The 22,985-nt window shown below is 44.2% G+C and overlaps 1 protein-coding gene across 1 annotated transcript in view; it reads left to right on the forward strand.

The window, feature by feature from the left end:
- The window catches only part of LOC137525392 (uncharacterized), a 55,014-nt gene that overhangs the window by 21,748 nt on the left and 10,281 nt on the right, over positions 1-22,985 (forward strand). Inside the window, exons 2-6 of the mRNA XM_068246466.1 lie at positions 2,747-3,079; positions 4,528-4,827; positions 6,905-7,189; positions 10,655-10,741; positions 16,645-17,013. Coding sequence (XP_068102567.1) covers positions 2,747-3,079; positions 4,528-4,827; positions 6,905-7,189; positions 10,655-10,741; positions 16,645-17,013 — 1,374 coding nt within the window. The remainder of the gene's footprint in view (positions 1-2,746; positions 3,080-4,527; positions 4,828-6,904; positions 7,190-10,654; positions 10,742-16,644; positions 17,014-22,985) is intronic.

The raw sequence follows: 22,985 nt of genomic DNA on the forward strand, positions 1-22,985 counted from the left end.
TGAGAGGGATATGGATGTTTCCTTTTAAACAACACCAGTTGCCTGGCAACCCTGCTGATCTATTTGCTGCAGTAGTATCTGGCTCTCACACCTAAAACAAGCATGCAGCTAATCCAGTCTGACTTCAGTCAGAGCACCTGATCTGCATGCTTGTTGAGGGGCTGTGGCTAAAAGTATTAGAGACACGGGATCAGGAGGAGAGTCAGGCAACTGGTATTATTTTAAAAGGAAAAATCCATATCCTTCTCCGTTTAGGATCCCTTTAAGCAGGAAACAGACCAATACAGTCCAGGGTCATATATGGGAGATCAGAAGATCATGGTGTCCAAGGGCAGGTTAGGGTACATGAGCAGGCATTGGTTCAGGTGGCAATCAAACCGAGGTCAAAAGTCAAGCTAAGGTCATACATTAAGGCAATGTAAAACAATTACAACCTGCAGAGAAACATACCAATGCGCTAAATGTTATCATGGGCACTGGACAGGGGCAGAGATTTATTTGGGCAAAGGACCAATAGCCCATTGGCTGCCAGTGTAACTGAGTGGCTGAGTAGCCACTCACTAATTAGTATATTTATATTCTCCTCAAATGGTGCCGGCATCTAGCATAGCATACAGTATAAACACCAGCAATGGGGAAGCTGTTACAGTACTACACAGGGCCTACACCACTCCATCTTCACTGCATAAAATAGCAGGTTTCCAACATTGTTATAGCAGCTGTACTGCAGGGGGCGCTGTGTTACACACCTGGGCACGTGTTCCAGAGATAGTCAATGAGATGCAAATCATTTCATGTAAATTGCTAATTGAAATTGGACCAATGGAAGCAAGTGGTCAGTCAGAAACTACGCTTGAACTTCCAGGGTTGCACAACACTCATCAGTAAACAAGATCATTTGCAAATTAGTCTTCTTGTAGTTGTGGGCCCACTGCAGCTGTTTCTACTTGTGAGCTTCAGTTAGTGCTGGCGGAATAGAAGGTTTATGCACTGAAAACTTCTGGAGAGTCCTGCGCTTGGATGTTTGCGGGACTTCAGAGGGACCAACAGCTTAAAATATGTGTTTGCTGCTTTGGCAGCTGTTCTCGTAATCTCATGTACAGTGATGTGAAAAACTATTTGCCCCCTTCCTGATTTCTTATTCTTTTGCATGTTTGTCACACTTAAATGTTTCTGCTCATCAAAAGCCATCAACTATTAGTCAAAGATAACATAATTGAACACAAAATGCAGTTTTAAATGATGGTTTTTATTATTTAGTGAGAAAAAAAACTCAAAACCTACATGGCCCTGTGTGAAAAAGAAATTGCCCCCTGAACCTAATAACTGGTTGGGCCACCCTTAGCAGCAATAACTGCAATCAAGCGTTTGCGATAACTTGCAATGAGTCTTTTACAGCGCTCTGGAGGAATTTTGGCCCACTCATCTTTGCAGAATTGTTGCAATTCAGCTTTATTTGAGGGTTTTCTAGCATGAATCGCCTTTTTAAGGTCATGCCACAACATCTCAATAGGATTCAGGTCAGGACTTTGACTAGGCCACTCCAAAGTCTTCATTTTGTTTTTCTTCAGCCATTCAGAGGTGGATTTGCTGGTATGTTTTGGGTCATTGTCCTGCTGCAGCACCAGTAGACAGTAGAATTCATGATTCCATCTATCACAGCAAGCCTTCCAGATCCTGAAGCAGCAAAACAACCCCAGACCATCACACTACCACCACCATATTTTACTGTTGGTATGATGTTCTTTTGCTGAAATGCTGTATTACTTCTACGCCAGATGTAACGGGACACGCACCTTCCAAAAAGTTCAACTTTTGTCTCGTCGGTCCACAAGATATTTTCCCAAAAGTCTTGGCAGTCATTGAGATGTTTTTTAGCAAAATTGAGACGAGCCTTAATGTTCTTTTTGCTTAAAAGTGGTTTGCGCCTTGGATATCTGCCATGCGAGCCATTTTTGCCCAGTCTCTTTCTTATGGTGGAGTCGTGAACACTGACCTTAATTGAGGCAAGTGATGCCTGCAGTTCTTTAGATGTTGTCCTGGGGTCTTTTGTGGCCTCTCGGATGAGTTTTCTCTGCGCTCTTGGGGTAATATTGGTCGGCCGGCCACTCCTGGGAAGGTTCATCACTGTTCCATGTTTTTGCCATTTGTGGATAATGGCTCTCACTGTGGTTCGCTGGGAGTCCCAAAGCTTTAGAAATGGCTTTATAACCTTTACCAGACTGATAGATCTCAATTACTTTTGTTCTCATTTGTTCCTGAATGTCTTTGGATCTTGGCATGATGTCTAGCTTTTGAGGTGCTTTTGGTCTACTTCTCTGGGTCAGAGAGTTCCTATTTAAGTGATTTCTTGATTGAAGCAGGTGTGGCAGTAATCAGGCCTGGGGGTGACTACAGAAATTGAACTCAGGTGTGATAAACCACAGTTATTTTTTTAACAAGGGGGGGCAATCACTTTTTCACACAGGGCCATGTAGATTTGGAGTTTTTTTCTCACTAAATAATAAAAACCATCATTTAAAACTGCATTTTGTATTCAATTATGTTATCTTTGACTAATAGTTAACGGTTTTTGATGAGCAGAAACATTTAAGTGCGACAAACATGCAAAAGAATAAGAAATCAGGAAGGGGGCAAATAGTTTTTCACATCACTGTAAATACAATTTGCATAATAATTTGGAACTCAGTGTATGTAAACTGTGTGCAAGTGATAATTACAGAGTGGTGTCACGTGTGTCTTTCAGGTGCTCAGCTGCGAATCACAAGCCCTCCTTCTCCAGTTGAGGCTGATATCGGAGCCACTGCCGTTCTCCAGTGTACGTTTACCCTGAGCGTGACCCCAGTGGACCCCGCACAAGTGCATGTGGTGTGGAAGAGGGAAGGGAAAAAGGTGCTGACGTACGCAGATAAGATTACTGCCTTCAGACCCGGGGCTCTGATCACAGAGGAGCAGCTCGCACTCGGCGATGCCTCACTTTCTCTCCATAACGTCACCCAGGAGGACACCGGCTACTATTCCTGCAGCATACGGCTGGCGTCAGAACAGGCCACACAGGTCACCAACCTAATGGTTAAAGGTGAGAGCTGACTGTCAGTCTATGGATATCGTGCTGTGTGCCATGTTGCAATACTGCTTGTCCAGACAAGTACTACACCACTGAGGTAGCCAGCCGAGGTCAGCATCCACAATCACTAGGTAGATTTCTTCCCTCCAAAATACCCCCCCCCCCCTCCAACATAGGGCAGCAGCAAGAAGTTGAGTTGTATATAAATGTTAGGGCGGGGTGGTGGGGTCTTCAGGATTAGGCACTGGGGGGAGGAGTTTATGGCTAGGCGCCCACCTAGAGTTAGGCGTGGGAGGGAGTTACAGTGGAAATTAACTTTTACTCATTGCATAATTGTGTTCCTTTCCTATTGTTTATAGGGCATTCCTCAAGCCAAATACTTTTTTTGTTTTTGTTTTAATACTCTAATTCCCTATAAACTAAACAAGTCACGCTCACAGGTTTTCAGAGAGCCTCGGCATTTTCAGACAGTAGCAAGGGCTCATGGGAGCTCAGTCTGGGCAGGAGGAGGGGGAGGTATTACTAGCCAGAGATTTCAGAGGCAGAGGGGAGGAGGGAGGAGGAGGGGGATTAGGTTTTTTTGCTCAAGATACAGATAAGCATGCCTGTGTAATGTTTACAAACAACATGGCTGCTATCATTGTATCACAGGAAGAAATAATCATATTCTATTGAAGCTGTTTGCAGCTAGATTTGCTGTGTAAACTGTCTAAACTTTAGATAAGATATATAAACAAGTTACTTCTTATAGTTAGTTTTTCATCTCGGATCCACTTTAAGGTTAGGTGACCAACATGGAAGTTTCAGTGTTAGGCACCACCTAAGTGGTCCTTAGTGCTAAGCACCACCAGGGGGAATCAGTTAGCGTTAGGCCTCATAGAGAGAGGGTTCTTTGTTAGAATAGGGTTAGGTTTGGGGAATAGTAAAATATCTGTAAATATTCTCTACGGTAAATGCGCAGTAGAGCTTACCCGATTTGAGAACTACTGACATAAGCTCTCCATGCACAAACCTGTGTATGCAGGGCTGGTAATCAGCAGCATGTGAGGAGAGGACAAACAGACTGTCCAAGGGCAAAAAGACCACAGGGGGGCTGAGAGTTGTAAGGGGGACCCAAGTACTACTTCTCTCCCTGTGAATGGGTCCAACCTTCTGATCAGGTGTTTTTGTAGCTACAATTGCTATTGGTGTTAAGATTATGATGGCCACACTTGTTTTAGGACCCTTGCTAGATGGGCCCCCAGGCTGTGAGGGTCACTAGGGGTAAGCAAGAGAAGGGGAATGATTATTGGAGGGCCCTAACAAAGATTCACTGGGGGGTCCAACGATTAGTGGTTATGCCCCTAAAACTCAATAAGAAAAATATCCTTTGAATCCTATAGAAGTGCCTTGGAGTAAGATAGCCTTTTTACATGGTACAGTATGTACAAATCAACCCAATCTTTTCTGTGTCTCATCAGATTATCGGCACATCCATGTTGAAGGAACGGTAGTAGTCATGAACCGCAGCAACGAGTTACGCTGCTCAGCCAGTAATTTGTCATCTTCGGACGTGATGTTTGAGTGGATGAAAAACGGAGCTGTCCTCAGCACCTCAATCCCGCAGGCGATAGAAGCGTCCAATAACGAGAGTTATAAAGTTCAGAGCTCCTTCTGCTTCACACCTGTCCCCGGAGACAACAAGGCCCACTACGCCTGTCAAATCCAGCAAAAAACATACGCTTATCCGCTGAAGAAGACTTTCCAGATCACTGATGGAGGTATGACTTTGTATTCCCTTCATCGTGCATGAAACACAATACCATAATCAATGTTTTCCCCAGAAAGTTTTTCCAGCCGGGTGGCAGGAAAAAGTAGCCGGGTGGGGCAAGATGATACAATGCAGGGCCTGTGCTTCTGTGTGCAACTCTGCCTACAGCATAGGAGGAGGCGAGCTGATAACAGCCGGGTGGAGCACCCAGCTAAAAGAGCGCTGGGGAGAACACTGCCATAATGTTAAAGTCCAGGGGCTTTCCTCTACTGAGGTAAGTATAAGACAGGCTTCCACAGTCCACCATAGGTTCCCACCCCTGAAGCCTTTCAACACATCATAGTCACCCCCTCAATCTCCTGGGCATTGGAGGAGGGGAGGAACACCTTGCTAAAAACTATGGACAAGCCATGTGAGTTGATATTGATACAGCCCATTAAGCAACAGACCCCCTAGTGACATAGCCCCCATACTGAGAGGCTACTTACTGACATAGCCACCTTAGTAACTAAGCCTCCTTAGTGATGACACTTGACAGTCAGCCTATTGGGCCAATAAAAGTGCGGGGATCACGTTTTAGAAAGCCACTGGACCTGACAGGGCTCAGAGCTTGATTAAAGGAGCGGCCGTCATTTCAAAGGAGTGCGCGCAGGTTAGCAGCGCACGCTACGCAGCACTACCACACGTAGCATGCACACAGAGATTTTAACTTTCGCTACGCAATTTAATCTGCGCTTAATGAATCAACCTGTAAGTCTCTTAAAGTGACATTATTCCCTTAGTAACTCTTTAGTAACAGACCTTCTGTTAAAGACCCCCTAAGAGTCCCTTGCAAAAGAGAAAAATTAGGAAAATTGAAAGTTACAAAGTTGCAGAGTAATTTGGATTGAAAAAAGACATACAGTACGTCAAATTCAAGCAGAAAATACTTGCCTGCACCCTCACATATGTCAGTTGAAGGCGAAAAACCCTTACAAGGCATGGTCTAATTAGCCCTAAAGGGGGAAAAATCCTTCCTGACTTCAGATGGCAATCAGATAAAATCCCTGGACCAACACTGCCGGTAATTCCCTAGTAACTATAGCTGTGGATGTCCCTCAATGCAAGGAAAGCATCCAGCTACCCCCCCCCCCCCCTTAAAGGAGTTATCAGGCATTGTAAAGCAAAATAAGTGCTACTTACCCGGGGCTTCGTCCAGCCCCAAGCTCCCAGCATATCCCTCGCCGCAGCTCTGCATGCAGCCGTTCGCCGCAGCTCCATCCCGGTCCCCAGCGATGACGTCAGGCTGACCTACTGCGCCTGCGCAGTACGCTCCGGTCCACGTGGCGGTGATTGACAGCCCCGCTCGCGTAGACGCAGTACAGGCCGACCTCCAGGTCAGCCTGACATCAACGCCGCGGACCGGGAGGCAGAGGCAACGAATGGCTGTGGGCAGAGCTGCGGCGAGGGATATGCTGGGAGCTTGGGGCTGGACGAAGCCCCGGGTAAGTAGCACTTATTTTGCTTTACAATGCCTGATAACTCCTTTAAATGTAGATATAGAATTTGTCATAACTACTTCCTGTGGTAATACGTATTTCCTCCATGTACAGATCATGTCCCCTAGTCCTTTGCACAAGCCTAAGGACAAAAAGCTCATCTACCAAGTTTTTATATTGCCCTCTGATGTATTTATACATGTTAATTTGCTCTCCTCTAAGACGTCTTTTCTCCAAACTAAATAAGCCCAGTTTATCTAACTTTTTCTGGTAAGTGAGACCTTCCATTCCTTTAATCAGTGTTGTTGCTCGTCCCTGCACCTGCTCTAAAACTGTAATATCCTTCCTGTAATGTGGAGCCCAGAACTAAATTCCATATTCCATATGTGGCCTTACTAGGGAGTGAAACGGGAATTATTATGCTAGCATCCCGAGTTTTTATTTCCCTTTTAATGCATCCCAAAAATTGTATTTGCTGTAGCTGCAGCTGCTTGGCATTGAATAAGATTATTTAACTGTTGTTAGGAAAGTGTGCACACAGCTTTAGTAATACCTCCAAGTCTCTTTAACAAACGCACTATTAATGCCTTCTTTTCTTTTTTCTTCTAGTTCGGCCATTTGTCTCTTTCTACCTTGCAAGCAAAACCAAAAAGAATTCATCCTTAATCTGTTTGGTGACGGGTTTTTACCCTGATGACTTCAGCCTGGCAATAAAAAGAGGTGGACAAGTCCTGGGATACAAACTGCATAAATGGCTGAACAAAAATGGAACCTACTCAGCAGAGGCCAATTGTCCCACCAATATATTATTCAACGACAGTGAGGTTGAGTACACGTGTACCGTTCACCACCCTACAATTCCCCACGGTGAAACAGAGAGGCTGACATTCTTGGGTAAGCAGACTATTCAACAGTATATATATATTATACAGTTAAAACACAGGATTCCTGATCAGAGTATAGGCAAAACTCAGTTTGCAAAATAGATGTTGAATGTGGGCTAAAACATGGTAGGTGTCTGTAGACCACGCTGCCCTGCAGTAGCAAATAGTGATGGTCATGTCTAGAACTCATGGACACGCATGTGATCAGATCGGTCAGGTGATAGATATGTATCGCTGGGAATACACAATGGGATTTTTCAGCAGATTTACTGTCCGATCGATTTTCCGATCGTTTTTCCAATTGTTTTTCCGATCGATTTCCATTCACTTCTGAGAAATAAATCAGAAAAACTATTGAAAATCAGATCGGAAATTTCGGAAATTATCTATCAAACCATCTATCTGCCAGAAAATCTCATGGTGTATTCCCAGCATACCGTATATACTCGGCTATAAGTCGAGAAATTTAGGTCTGATCTACTTTTGTAAAGTAGGGGGGTCGACTTATACTCGTGTCAGACCTAAATTTCTGACTTGTAGCTGAGTATCAATTGACCCCTCTGCTCTGCATCTGCTGCAGTATGATCCCACTAGTGCTGCCAGCCAAGCGGATTTTATCCCCCTGCTCTATGATTCCTAGATGCCACAATGCTGTGCCCCCCTGCAAGCAGGAGAATGGACTAACCCCCGCTCATTACTTATTCTCTCAGGCGGCAGCTGAGAATGCTGGTCCCCGCTGAGCATGTGATGCTCCGGCGGCTGCCGGGGTAGGAGCCGCTCACTTTTCCCCATTAAAATGAATAATACAGCTCTCTCCCTGGCACTCGCTGTATGTGCTGACACTTCAGGGAGGAGCAGCAATTAGATGGGCATGGGACAATGATGAGAATGGCGGGGGGCGGAGATTAAATCGCCGGTGTCCTGTCATGAAATGCTGCTTGCATCAGGGATAGGCAGGTGAGGACAGTGATCGGTGGCTGGAACGGAGGGATTTAGAGCGGCTCCTACAACCGCTGCGGGAGTAGAAGCTGCTCTAAAAATCCTTCTGTTCCAGCCACCGATCACTGTCCTGACCTGCCTATCCCTGATGCAAGCAGCTTTTCATGACAGGACACCGGCGATAAAGCTTCATTGACAGTGCGGTATCCTCTATACTCCCTCCTTTCCGCTCTCTGTCCAATAGTACAGCGCGACTCCCGATGTCACATGACACATGAAGTCACATGACATCAGGAACCGGAGCTGTACTATTGGACAGAGAGCGGCATGAATGGAGAGTGTATAGAGGATTCAGCGCTGGCAATCGAACTGTAAGTGTTGGCTTCTGCTGCAGTGCTCACTGTGATCGCACAGAGGGGGGGGAGAGAGGATGGAAGCACAAAATAGTTTAGCATTGCGGGGAAGGGGACAGAAAGAAGCTGCCTTCCCAGCGCATAACATTACAGAGTTGTGCTGGGAGGGAGGGGGGATTTTCAGTGTGTTGCAGGTGATTTAGCACTGTGGGGAGGGATAGAGAGATGCTGGCTGCTGGGGCTCTGGGAAGGGTTTATTGTTTAAAGCAGACCTGATCTCAGATCTTTCTCTCTGCTCTAAAAGATATGCAATAGCATGATATCCTTTAAAAGAAAAATGCCTTTTGTTTGCAGATGAATTGCAGAATTTGTATCAGCTGTAGTGTGTCTACTTCCTGCTTTCATGGAAGCAGGCATATTGTTAACATCCTGTGCTTTCAAATGAGTTTATCTGCCTTGTCAGGTGACACAGAGAAGAGATCAAATTACAACTTGTTATTAGACACAGATGAGTAGGGATTAGACAGGCTAAACTCTCTTAATACATACAGTTTGCATTTCTCTATGTTTTCATTATGTCTTGTGCAAGGCTTCAAGTCTACTGTGCAGCCATTAACTTTGCTAGATAGACTTATACTTGAGTTATTAAAAAATTCCAGCTTAAGAGGGTCAAATAGTGGGGTCGACTTATACACGAAGTCGACTTATATCCGAGTATATACGGTAAGTCTCTGATTTGCTGGTCATGATCATGTGCTAAAGCAAGATGTGATCACAGCAAATCAAAGCTTTGCAAATCAGCTGATCAAACAAATCACATGCTCCTCTGTGAGTTCTCCTAGACACAGACATGTTTTTATTGACCTTTATTGAAATACAAATCACATATTAAAAAAAAAAACGGAAAAAAAAAACGCAGACCATCTGTCTGAATCTAAAATACACACACAAAAAAAAAATACACAAATTGCATACAAATGTACAGTATTAAAAACCAATATCATTGAAAAACATGACTTGCAAAAATTGGTGGTAGTCTAGTTTAGGAGACCAAGCAGGAAACCTCATATGGAACAGTTCTCCAATCACAGCACCCTCTACGGAATAAAGGGTTGTGATTGGCTGAATAGTGTGAGTATAGTTTACTACAACTTATCCTAAACCTAGCAGCATGGAATAAAGCGTTGTGATTGGTTGAATAGTGTGAGTATTGTATACTACAACTTATCCTAAACCTAGCAGCATGGAATAAAGCATTGTGATTGGCTGAATAGTGTGAGTATTGTATACTACAACTTATCCTAAACCTAGCAGCATGGAATAAAGCATTGTGATTGGCTGAATAGTGTGAGTATTGTATACTACAACTTATCCTAAACCTAGCAGCATGGAATAAAGGGTTGTGATTGGCTGAATAGTGTGAGTATTGTATACTACAACTTATCCTAAACCTAGCAGCATGGAATAAAGCGTTGTGATTGGCTGAATGGTGTGAGTATTGTATACTACAACTTATCCTCAACCTAGCAGCATGGAATAAAGGGTTGTGATTGGCTGAATAGTGTGAGTATTGTATACTACAACTTATCCTCAACCTAGCAGCATGGAATAAAGGGTTGTGATTGGCTGAATAGTGTGAGTATTGTATACTACAACTTATCCTAAACCTAGCAGCATGGAATAAAGCGTTGTGATTGGTTGAATAGTGTGAGTATTGTATACTACAACTTATCCTCAACCTAGCAGCATGGAATAAAGCGTTGTGATTGGCTGAATAGTGTGAGTATTGTATACTACAACTTATCCTAAACCTAGCAGCATGGAATAAAGCGTTGTGATTGGCTGAATAGTGTGAGTATTGTATACTACAACTTATCCTAAACCTAGCAGCATGGAATAAAGCATTGTGATTGGCTGAATAGTGTGGGTATTGTATACTACAACTTATCCTAAACCTAGCAGGTTTCAAGGTGGATCCCCTAACCTAGACTAGCACCCAAAATGTAATAAGTGTGAACCATGCCATTCATTGGAACTGCTGTGGAAAATGTGCATGTTTTCACAAGCAAAAGCACATGGCATCCCCTAATAGTGAATTTCAGTGGATACAGGGCCTAAGGATACTCCTGTGTGATTAGTCATGAAATGTCCATCTCCTGACCTTTAGTTTTCTATGCTTGCAGTTGACCCTTACGTACCGAAAGGATTATGGATTACTCCTCTCGTCATCTTTCTGCTGATATTCATGCTGGCAATTTTCACCAAACAAGGTAAGTCCGTCCATGGCTGGTTTGTCCGCAGCAGTGTGAATGTGTCTTTATCACTTTCACTGCCTAACTCTCTCCCAAACTGCTCCTCTGGCCATGCAAGATTCTGGCCATCCCTTTCCTAGTGAATTGTACATGATCGTGTGCTCCTTTCCTGGTATTACTGGGCCTACCTAACCAGCCCGAATCACATGATCATGTATCCTGTAACCTCCCCCTTCCCTAGCGTACTCTACATGATTGTGTGCTCCTCTCCTATGACAGCCTTGTACTTGTATTACTGGGCCTACCTAACCAGCCCAAATCACATGATCATGTATCTTGTAATCTCTCCCCTCCCTAGTGTATTCTACATGATCGTGTGCTCCTCTCCTATGACAGCCTGTACTTGTATTACTGGGCCTACCTAACCAGCCCAAATCACATGACCATGTATCTTGTACCCTCTCCCCTCCCTAGTGTATTCTACATGATCGTGTGCTCCTCTCCTATGACAGCCTGTACTTGTATTACTGGGCCTACCTAACCAGCCCAAATCACATGACCATGTACCTTGTACCCTCTCCCTTCCCTAGTGTACCCTACATGATTGTGTGCTCCTTTCCTATGACAGCCTTGTACTTGTATTACTGGGCCTACCTAACCAGCCCAAATCACATGATCATGTATCTTGTACCCTCTCCCTTCCCTAGTGTATTCTACATGATGGTGTGCTCCTTTCCTATACAGCCTCATACTTGTGTTACTGGGCCTTCCTAACCAGCCCAAATCACATGGCCATGTATCTTGTACCCTCTCCCTTCCCTAGTGTATTCTACATGATTGTGTGCTCCTTTCCTATACAGCCTCATACTTGTGTTACTGGGCCTTCCTAACCAGCCCAAATCACATGGCCATGTATCTTGTACCCTCTCCCTTCCCTAGTGTATTCTACATGATGGTGTGCTCCTCTCCTATGACAGCCTGTACTTGTATTACTGGGCCTACCTAACCAGCCCATATCACATGACCATGTATCTTGTACCCTCTCCCTTCCCTAGTGTATTCTACATGATGGTGTGCTCCTCTCCTATGACAGCCTGTACTTGTATTACTGGGCCTACCTAACCAGCCCATATCACATGACCATGTATCTTGTACCCTCTTCCTTCCCTAGTGTATTCTACATGATGGTGTGCTCCTCTCCTATGACAGCCTGTACTTGTATTACTGGGCCTACCTAACCAGCCCATATCACATGATCATGTATCTTGTACCCTGTTTGCCTTGTACAGCTTTGCCCTACGTTGTATAACCTTGTTACGTTACATCTGTCATCCTTTATACCATTGCATGTATTTATTGTCCAGGGCTGCGTAATATCCCTAGTCTGTAGGCTAGCGACAAGTCTGTATAGAACTTGGCCTGAACTGTTGCCCAATCATGTCCTGAACCCTGCAGGATGACATTCTTTGTACATGCCTACCCAGATAAAAATGTATTATTGTATCAGTATTTATAGAATTAACTTGATTTCGGCAATGGCTGCCAGGCCATCTTGTCCTTGGGCAGCCGGATAGCATACTGGTTAAGGTTGCTCCCTTTGATGAAGGGTTTGAGCCTTTGACCAGGGTTCAAATCCTGCCTCAAGCCAATATGTAAAACAGTAAGGAGTCATTGGGCAAGGCTCCCTAGTGATTCTGCATGCCCTAAGTGGCAGCAGCTCTTCGGCGCTTTGAGTCTGCTAGGAGAAACGCATGATATAAATGTTATGTGTCTTGGCAGTCCAAGGGTTAATACGCTATCTACAGCTAAGCAGGGAAGAGCTGTCTGAGGGGAATCATCTGAGTAGGTCAATGCTAAGGCAGTGACTCATGCTTGTGTTTTATATATCCCAAACTGGCGCAGTTCCTTGCCTCAGGAAATGAGTCCCATGTTGTGAATAAATGCCAGCAGTTTATGCGCATAGACATGTTTTAAAGGGAACCTGAGGTAGAGGCTGCTATATTTCCTTTAAAACAATGCAAATTGCCTGGCTGTCCTGCTGATCCTTTGCCTCTAATTCATTTACCCACAGACCCATGTGCTGATCGTAATCAGCTAATTCTGATTATGCAAAATTTCCCATACATTTTAGCAATTACGCCTATACGTAATTAAAAATTGTTTATTCAACTGATTTTGTATAATCATTCATAATGACGCATTAATTTGCGCATCATTTTCGCGTAATTTCATGTTGGATTTGGAAATGGCAAAGTACCCATACATGCTATTGCTACCAAAAGAACAGTGGGTTTAAGTCAAAAAAAAGAATTTCTCAAAAAGACCTTGTAGTTTTTGAGAAAATCGATTTTAAAAATACAAAGAAAAATGTTTTTTAAACTCAAATGACAGTTTAAAAACCATTTTTCTGTGCATTTTTAAAGTTGATTTTCTCAAAAACGACAAGGTCTTTCTGAACAATTATTTTTTTTAACTTGTACCCACTTTCCTCCTTAACATATGTAGGAATTTTAGTAGCAATAACAGGTGTGGGGACTTTGCTATACACTCACCAAGACGGCACTAAATTATGCATAAATTACGCATACATTTACATGTAATTACGAATGCAAACAATTACATATGAAATTAATTATGTTTTCCTTCAAAATTTCACATTACGATTATGATGCGTAATTGCGAATTACGATGTGTAATTACATGTAGGAGTAATTTCTGCTCATCACTAATAGGCCCTAAACAAGAGGTTTCTGACATAATTCTGACAAGATTAGCATTCTTTTTTCAGGTGCGTGATTTAGACACTACTGTTGTCAGTAACATCGACAGGCCTCCATATTCCTCTAACTTCAGATGTCATTTAAAGTGTAAAATAATGCTATAAGCTACTCTGTGGTGTGTCAGCCACGTAAACCGGGGAGTATCTGAAGTATCCTTCTGAAAAATATTTTTTCACATTATACATCCGAGTAATTTTCACCTCCCATTCATTTGCCAATAACGTTATCACTACTTATAACAATGATACAAAGGAGAGAGTAGAAAGCGTCTGGCACTGTAGCTTTAATTCAACACAGCAGGTGTACAATGAAATGGCAGTGAACATATGCAAAATACAAAGTTCAAGTGATGCTGGTGGTGCTGGTACTTATCGTGCTTCTGCTGAGGGTGGGGAGGCAGCTGTGGGCGCCAGAGGGTGCACGGCCTTACAGCCGTTTCACGTTGGGGTGAGCCTTGCTTCTTCGGAGGCTAATCGTGCACGCTGTGTTGGATGGAAGCGGCCGTTATATTGCCTGCTTCCGTGTTAGGTCCCGCCTACCTAGGGGAGTGACGAGGGGCATAACCATAGGCCAAAGTGGTCGCGTCATCCAAGGCGGCGCGCATGCGCACCTCAAAACGAGGGCGCGGGCGCGTCGCAAGTCCGGATGGAGCGCACGCAATGAGTCCCAAAGCGTTACCACGGCAACCCAAACCGTCCCCAACCTCCAAGCGCGAGCGGCGGCGGACGCCACCAATCAGGCAACGGGCAGGGGGCGGGTGCGGAGGCACATCCAAAGACTGCAAAGCAACAGACAATAGATAGATCACCGCACAACCCACGTAGAAAGAAGGATGTGTTATCCAGATTCTACAGCTTGATTCGCTTAAATACGTGGGGGGAAAAAAAAAGGGGGGGTTGTGTGGTACAAACAAATACCACATACTGAGGCATTAATGGGTATTCCCAAGTCAGAGAAGAACAGGGCAGGAGGGAGGACAGAAAGGGGAAAAGAAAAAGGGGAGAGTGTGAGTGGGGGGAGGGTGAGAAAAGAAGAACGGTGTAGCGGGGCACAGACCCTAGATTCAGAGGTCCCTGACAAGAAAAAGAAAGGTGGGAGAGGGTGTGGACTAGAAAGGACCGCTCCGGGAAGGTGAACACCTGAAAAAGGTGTATGAAAAACACACCTGTTCGCCACATTGACCGACCAATTAAAGCTACAGTGCCAGACGCTTTCTACTCTCTCCTTTGTATGATATGGTCACCATGCTTATACTGTATGCGTCTTGAGCACGTAGATGCTGCTGAGGTTTCCTGCACTATATTCGATGGTACTATTTCAATCTGCAATTATACTGAGTGCCTACCTACCCCTTTTTGAGTTTACTTATAACAATAAATTGATCTATATCTTGTTTTTTTCTGACACCAATTAGGCTTTCTTTGGGTGGTACATTTTGCTAAGAATTTATTTTTTCTAAATGCATTTTAACGGGAATATTACAAAAAAAAATGCTACATGCTACCATAATTAAAACCACGTATTTTATTTGCCCATTTGTCCTCATTATTACACCATTTAAATTATGTCCCTATCACAATGTATGGCGCCAATATTTTGTTTGGAAATAAAGGTGCATTTTTCCAGTTTTGCATCCATTACTATTTACAAGCTTATAATTTAAAAAAAATAATAGTAATATACCCTCTTGACATGCACGTTAAAAAAAGTTCAGACTCTTTCGTAACTATTTATGGTTTGTTTTATTATTATTAAAAATTTTATTTTGGTATTTTTGGGAGAGTGTGGGAGGTAAACAGTTAATTTTAAATGTAAGCGTGAGTCTGCTCATTAAAAATTATATGTAGATGTAGTTTTACTATTTGGCTACAAGATGGCCTCAGTCTTTTTTTTTTTAGGCATCCTGTAAGCGTACCATGTACACTTACAGGAAGTAAAGAGAGGATGTGTAACTTAGAACGATCGCAGCTTCTCATAGAAGCCAGTGATCGTTCTAACAGGGACTTAGATCAAGTTCCCATTCATTGATCTCTGGGCTAACTGCTGGGAGCATGTGGGAGCGGGCAGCAGTGGAGCAGCAGCCTTCTGGACGTAGCAGCTACATCTAAAAGGCTTAAATGGTTAATATACACCTGTGATTTGGATACAATTCCAGCATGCAACTATGTATCAATCTGAGCTGTATCTATACGCCTAGGCCCCTTTTACACCTAATCAGTTGGTGTGCATTAGTATGCGTCAGTACGCATTACTGCATGTTGGTATGTGTTTTTTCCATAGCAGTGCATTGGGAAGATGATTTCAGTTAAAGAGAACCCGAGGCGGGGGTTCTCACAACAAAATCCCCATACAGAGGCTGGCTCTGCCTATCGAGCCCAGCCTCTGTTGCTAATCAGATCCCCCCCCCTAAATCCCCCCTGCACTCAGCCAGACCCCATAAATCACAGCCGCGCTGTGCGGCTGTGTTTGCCTTCCTAACGTCAGTCTCGGCGCTCTCCCTGCCTCCTGCAGAGCTCCGTTCCCCGCCTGCGTCCCTTCCCTCCAATCAGAGTGGAGGGAAGGGATGTGGGCGGGGACCGGAGCGATATAGGAGGCGGGGGAGAGCGGAGACTGACGTTAGGAAGCTAAACACAACCGCTGCTGACACGCTGCGTGTCGGCAGCGCGGCTGAGATTTATGGGGTCTGGTTGAGCGCAGGGGGGATTTAGGGGGGATCTGATTAGCAACAGAGGCTGGGTTCTAGAGGCAGAGCCAGCCTCTGTATGTGGATTTCGTTGTGAGAACCCCACCTCGGGTTCTCTTTAAAACACGTTAAGTGTGAAAGGTGCCATAGGAAAACATAAAAACAAAAGTTTGCTTTCTTAAAACAGAAAGAATTTGCGATAATACAGGTTGGAGTGAGCTTGAGAAGTCTCCCACAATGCATCACTGCTGAATAGGAAAACATGGGACTTACTTTGAAAATCAGTTTTCTTTTAGTTATAACTGAGAGCAACTGATTAAGTGTAAAAGGGGCCTTTGAGTATTATGGGAGAAAAGCGCTTTACAAATGTTATTATAGTTAATACTGTAACGCTTGCACCTGATGTGTACCAAAAATGTGACTGGAGTTTAATGTAGTTGTTTCTTGTGGCATTCCAGTGACTGAAATCTCCGGGGACAAGAACTGGACTGAGGGAAGAATAGCGGCTCTGAAGTGCAGCCTGAAAGGCCGCTACCCCAGAACTATAACGGCCGTGTGGCTGGTCCGCCAGCGGGACAGGGAGTTTGAAGTGAAGGAGAGAGGCTCCCTGTACACGGCGGGGAATTACACAGAGCTGCAGGAGCAGGATATGTACACCTGCTGGAATGTGGTGAAGAGAACATTTGTGGGGGGACTCTGCCACTCCATCTGCTCTATCCTCTGCTTCCAGGTACACAAAGACAAACACAACCAGGCAGAATTCGTCTGTCGATTCATGAGAGGTGGAAAGGTACTAGCGGAGAAGGTATTCTCTGGGAATGTGCTGGGTAAGGATATAACATTACTGTAACCTGAGCATGTGCAGACATTAAAGAGGCCCTGTAGTGACATACAGTAAATGATTCAGGATACCCAATTTTATGGCAATTAGCTTGGTTTCAGCACCAGAAACACTTCCTATATATCTATATATTGCTGTATATTGTTATGTAGCCCCGCCCTCCCAGTGATGTCACAGCCTAGGCTGTTTAGCTATTCGGAATTCTCCTCCCAGAGCATTCTGGGAGACCAGGTATTATTTGTACTGGCTTTGGAACTCTCAGTAAACAAACATTCCGCAGAGCTGCATCTTACAGGGTTTAAGATGTTGCCACCTGTGATAGATTTCAGGAAAGATTTTACAATGGCCAAACACTGACTTAATCATTTATAAATTAATATCATAAAAAATAAGCAATGTATTCATTATTTTCTTTTCACGACAGGTCCTCTTTAATGCCAATGTTCTGAACCGCTTTTTTGCACATTAACTGTTCCAGTATGTTTTTAACTTTCCATCCTTTGAATGTAAAAGTGACCCTGGACCTAGGCGTACCTACAGGGGTGCAGGTATGGCAAGTGCCATGGGCGCCTCTTATTGGGGGCACTGCTCTGTAGCCTCTTTGGTGTTCTCCATACATAATCTAGTTTTTAACCAGGGGATATTTTGCTGCCTGGGGGGGGGGGGGGGGGGGGGGGGAGACAAGCTGCCTACTATTTGTGGAGTATGTGTAGGCTGACCTATTCCAATATTCCATTCTATTAGGCTAATTACACACCAGGACGTTGCGTTTAGGGGACGTTATAGGGCACATAATGTGCCCCTAACGCAACGCCTGGTGGTGTTGGAGCAGGACGTTACCAAGAGCCGCGTTACAAGCAGCTCTTGGTGCGCCTGCTCTGTCGGAGGCGCTGCGGAGACCATGTGAGCGGAGCTCTCCGCATCACATGGTCCCGCCAGCCAATCAGCGGCCGCTCCTAAAGTAAACACTGCAAGTGCAGTGAATGCCAAGTAGCCATGTGCCTGGCTACGTAGCGGCCTCTCCCCGCCTCCTCTCCGCCCCTAAAATAAAAAAAAACACCCGTACTGAGCATGTGCAAACAGTCTAACGCGGCTTAGCCGCGTATAAAGTACTGCATGCAGTACGTTATCTAGACGTGCAGCGTTACAATGTAACGCAACGTGGGCACTGTGAACAGCCCATTGATTTTTTTATTGCTGTGCGGTGGGGGTGCGTTACAGGCTGCTCTAACGTGCGCCTGTAACGTCCCACTGTGAAAGCAGCCTAAGGCCATGCTTCACCTTAACTTGGGCACAACAAATTCAGCCGAGACTACATGGTAAAATATTTGGAGGCGAATTGTTAATGTTTGCCATAGGCACTGTTTTCCCTGGATACGCCTCAGCGCTGAACTAAGTTTGGCAAGATAAACTGATGCGTGATAATAAAACTACATACTGCAATCACAATACACAAGGAAAATATAGAGACATGCACACTGTATGTACAGTATCTAGAGAGTGTAACCTGTCTAATTCACCCTCATCTGTGACTAATCACAACTGTAATTTGATCTCTCAACTCTGTCAGCTCAGGAATATCCTCTGCCTCGGCAGAGCAGCTAATTTGTAAACAAAGGGACCCATTTGCAATTAACTTTTTCACCCAAATTTCTCCATCTATTTAAAATAACTTTCCAGCATGTTTCAACTGAAAATGGACTGAAAAGTAGGGGAAAAGGTACTATTAACCTGCCTGGCGTTCTATTAAGATCGCCAGGCAGGCTGCGGGAGGGTTTTTTTTTAATAAAAAAAAAACTATTTCATGCAGCCAACTGAAAGTTGGCTGCATGAAAGCCCACTAGAGGGCGCTCCGGAGGCGTTCTTCCGATCGCCTCCGGCGCCCAGAATAAACAAGGAAGGCCGCAATGAGCGGCCTTCCTTGTTTTGCTTACATCGTCGCCATAGCGACGAGCGGAGTGACGTCATCGACGTCAGCCGACGTCCTGACGTCAGCCGCCTCCGATCCAGCCCTTAGCGCTGGCCGGAACTTTTTGTTCCGGCTACGCTGGGCTCAGGCGGCTGGGGGGACCCTCTTTCGCCGCTGCTCGCGGCGGATCGCCGCAGAGCGGCGGCGATCAGGCAGCACACGCGGCTGGCAAAGTGCCGGCTGCGTGTGCTGCTTTTTATTTCAGCCAAATCGGCCCAGCAGGGCCTGAGCGGCAGGCTCCGGCGGTACTGGACGAGCTGAGCTCGTCCAGACCGCCCAGCAGGTTAAAATTATTTTGAGTATTTTCTTGCTTTCTGGTGGCTTAAAAGGCAGTTTATTGACAAGTTTAAAAATATCACCTGGGAGAAAACTCAGGAGAAAAAGTTAATGGCATATGGGTCAGGATGTTACCAATATGGCTGCTTCCGTGAAAGGAGGAAGTAGGCAAACCCCAGATTTATTGCAGGAGTTGCATCAGGTGTAACAAAGAAATGTTTTTCCTTAAAGGCTATTACGCTGTTGCTTATCTTTTAGAGCAGAGAGGAAGTTCTGAGTTCAGGTCTGCTTTACCGACAGTGAAAGCTGCACACTTGCATGTTCAGCAGTTCTGGAGACTGAAGCAGATTTATGTAACTTAGAGTAAAGTAAGTTGAACTCCTGAGTGTCCCTGTTGGCCACAGAAGCCATCTAGCACATTAAACGACCAATCAAGAGGCTAGAATGGGCAAAGGGGAGAGAGTTGTTCTTGACACTTGTGGACCTCCTCCTGATACCCTTATGTAAACACACTAGATTTTTATTGTGTGACTGCGTTGGAACCAGAAGTGCAGAGCCACCAATAGGGCATCTATCCATTTAAGGCTTATTGGTCCAAGCCTTGTAAAGATTGTTTCACCTTCCTGTGGATCAGCTAAGATAAGAAAGAGTGCAAGCAAGCGTTCTAACATATTTTCTGGTTGAACTTGATGGACAGAAGTCTTTTTCCAACCAAACTATGTAACCATGCTACAGTTACCGTAACCATTTATGTGCCGTTATTGCTGTCGCACCAAAGGACAAAATTCACTTACTTTTTGTCAATTGCAAATATGTTATTAGATTATTTTTTTATTGATATGAAGCCAACATCTTCAATAGCGCTGTATATAGTACAAAACCTACATACAATAGATACATATTCATAAGCATATATACATGTTCAACACACTGTTCAATAAGGTCAACCAGTGATACAAGTACAAATACATATAATTCAGTGTTCTCCCCAGAAATTTTCCCCAGCCGGGTGGCATGAAAAAGTAGCCGGGTGGGGCGAGATGAGAGAATGCAGGGCCGGAGCTTCTCTGCACAGCTCTGCTTATAGCATAGGAGGAGGTGAGCCGATGACAGCCGGGTGCTCACCAAAACTAGTCGGGTGGAGCACCCGGCTAAAAGAGCCTGGGGAGAACATTGTAATTCATGTGTTATTAAAACCTTACCAATGTTGGTACATTTCATAAAATACAGAAACAGCTAACACTAGGGGAGGTCCCTGTCCTTGCAAGCTTCCAATGCAGAGGGTAGTGAGGGGAGACAAGGGTTTAGTGGAGGAAGCAGAGAGCATCCAATTCTAGCTACAACAAACTGTAAGCTGTCGGAATAGATGTGTCTTGAAGGTGCGTTGGAATGTTTTCATGGTTGGAGCATAAATGACAGGCTGTGGGAGAAAGTTCCAAAGGAGAGGAATGGCAGGAAGGGCAGAATGAACAGATTAAAGGGGCACTACAGCGAAAAAAACTGTAAAATTTAAAATATGTGCAAACATATACAAATAAGAAATATGTTTCTCCCAGAGTAAAATGAGCCATAAATTACTTTTCTCCTTTGTTGTTGTCACTTACAGTAAGTAGTAGAAATCTCACAGAAGCGACAGGTTTTGGACTAGTCCATCTCTTCATAGGGGATTCTCAGCAAGGCTTTTATTCTTTATAAAGATATTCCTTAAAAAGGATTTAAACAATGATGCTGGCCGGCTTCCCTGCCCCCTACACAGTTTTTTGGCAGTTGGACAGAGCAACTACCATTCACTAAGTGCTTTTAAAAATAAATATATCCCTGAGAATCCCCTATAAAGAGATGGATTAGTCCAAAACCTGTCACTTCTGTCAGATTTCTACTACCTACTGTAAGTGACAACAACATAGGAGAAAAGTAATTTATGGCTCATTTTACACTGGAAAAAGTGTACTTCTTATTTGTATGTGTTTGCACATATTTTAAAATTTACAGTTTTTCATTGTAGTGCCCCTTTAAGGAGGTATTTACTCCTTATATATTTGCATGCTGCCTGCTTTCTCTTTTCAACCCTGTAGAATTCCAACAGGTAAAACCCGTCAGAAGATGGCGGGTGGTGATTTATTACTCTATGTTTGGACATATTTGCTTCTAAGGTAAAGGCCCTTGCATGTGAGTACTCTGTTTGATTTTGTTTTGTGGATGAGAGGTTTAAATCAATAAAGGCTATTAGTCCGCACTAAGGGAGTGTTTCTTTATCCTCCCATTTGGTATCTGAGCAACTTCCTTTTACATGATATGATATGTGAGTGATTTGGTGGCGCTGGTTGGGAAGCCCAATACTCTGGAGTGGCTGCCCAGGAGTACAGGAATCATACTATGTGCTTTTTCACCTTGCAATGTTGGCTAGATGCAGGCTGGTAATGCATCGATATATCCAATATTATATAAAAAAAGGGGTTGTGCCTGTATCAATGCGTTATTGCAATCGCTATTGATTTGTGGTTGTGCTTTGCAAGCGATTTGGGGAGCGATTTGCCTGCTCCTATACAATTCATTAGAATGGAAACGCTCCCGAAATGCTGCATGTTCTGCGATTGCAATTTCCTTAATCGCTCTAATGGAATATGTCCCACCCATTTACACTGGCAGAGCATTTAGGGAAATCAATAGTAATTTAAAGTGCTCCCTAAATGCTCAAAAAAAGCTCTACTGGGCTACAGCCCTCAGCTCCACTTAAAGAGACACTGAAGTGTCTGAAAAAAACGTATTTTTATTTAATAAGTGTGTTTAACCTAATAGCCCTAACTAAACGGCCGCATCTATCTAAATCCCCCCTAACTACCCCTCCCTCTTCCCTGCAAAATCCACAACTTTCTTGGTCGTGGATTTTGCTGCCCTCTAGTCTTCCGTGTGAGGCAGAGCTATGAGCTGCAGCTCTGTCTCACATGTGTCTGTCAGCGGCGGATCTCCGCCTCTCCCCCGCCCCTCTCAGTGAAGGAAGACTGAGGGGGGCGGGGGAGAGGCGGCGACCCGCTGCTGACAGACGCGCTGAGAGGCAGAGCTGCGGCTCATAGCCCTGCCTCTCACGGAAGCGCTGCCCAGATTGCCCCCCGGGCAGTTTGGGGTGATTTAGTTAGATTAGAGCTGCGTGAATGCGGCGGTTTAGTTAGGGCGATTAGGTTAAACACTTTTATTAAATAAAAAGAAGCTTTTTTTGAGACTTCAGTATCTCTTTAAGAAGTGTGTTGTCTATATCTTGTGTTGAAATAATTATGTTTTTCCAGTTATACTGTTGTTTAACTTCTAGAGAGGTAAGCAATATCCTCTCTTTCCCCCTTTTTTATATAAGTGTGAAGCTACTTGAAGCAAATACAGGATAGAACCACAAATTTGAAGGCTAAGGAGAGAAGGGAGAGTCCTGACTTCAACATAACATAGAACATGGTTTGTTAAGTTGAGAAAAAAAGATATTTGTTGATCAATTAACCAAAAAAATAAAAGGTATAAGTAATAAGTAATCACTGTCCTGCACCCGCACATATCCTAGTTGATCCATAGGATAGGGTAAAACCCTTACATGGTTTGGGCCAATAGGACTTAAAAGGGAAAAGACTCCCTCCCGACTCCAAATGGCAGTCAATTAAAATCCCTGTATCAACTCCAACAAGAAACACCTAGTAATTATAGCCATGAATGTCCTTCAATGCAAGGAA

The sequence above is a fragment of the Hyperolius riggenbachi genome, chromosome 7 (assembly GCF_040937935.1).
Source record: "Hyperolius riggenbachi isolate aHypRig1 chromosome 7, aHypRig1.pri, whole genome shotgun sequence".
Classification (NCBI taxonomy): Eukaryota; Metazoa; Chordata; class Amphibia; order Anura; family Hyperoliidae; genus Hyperolius; species Hyperolius riggenbachi.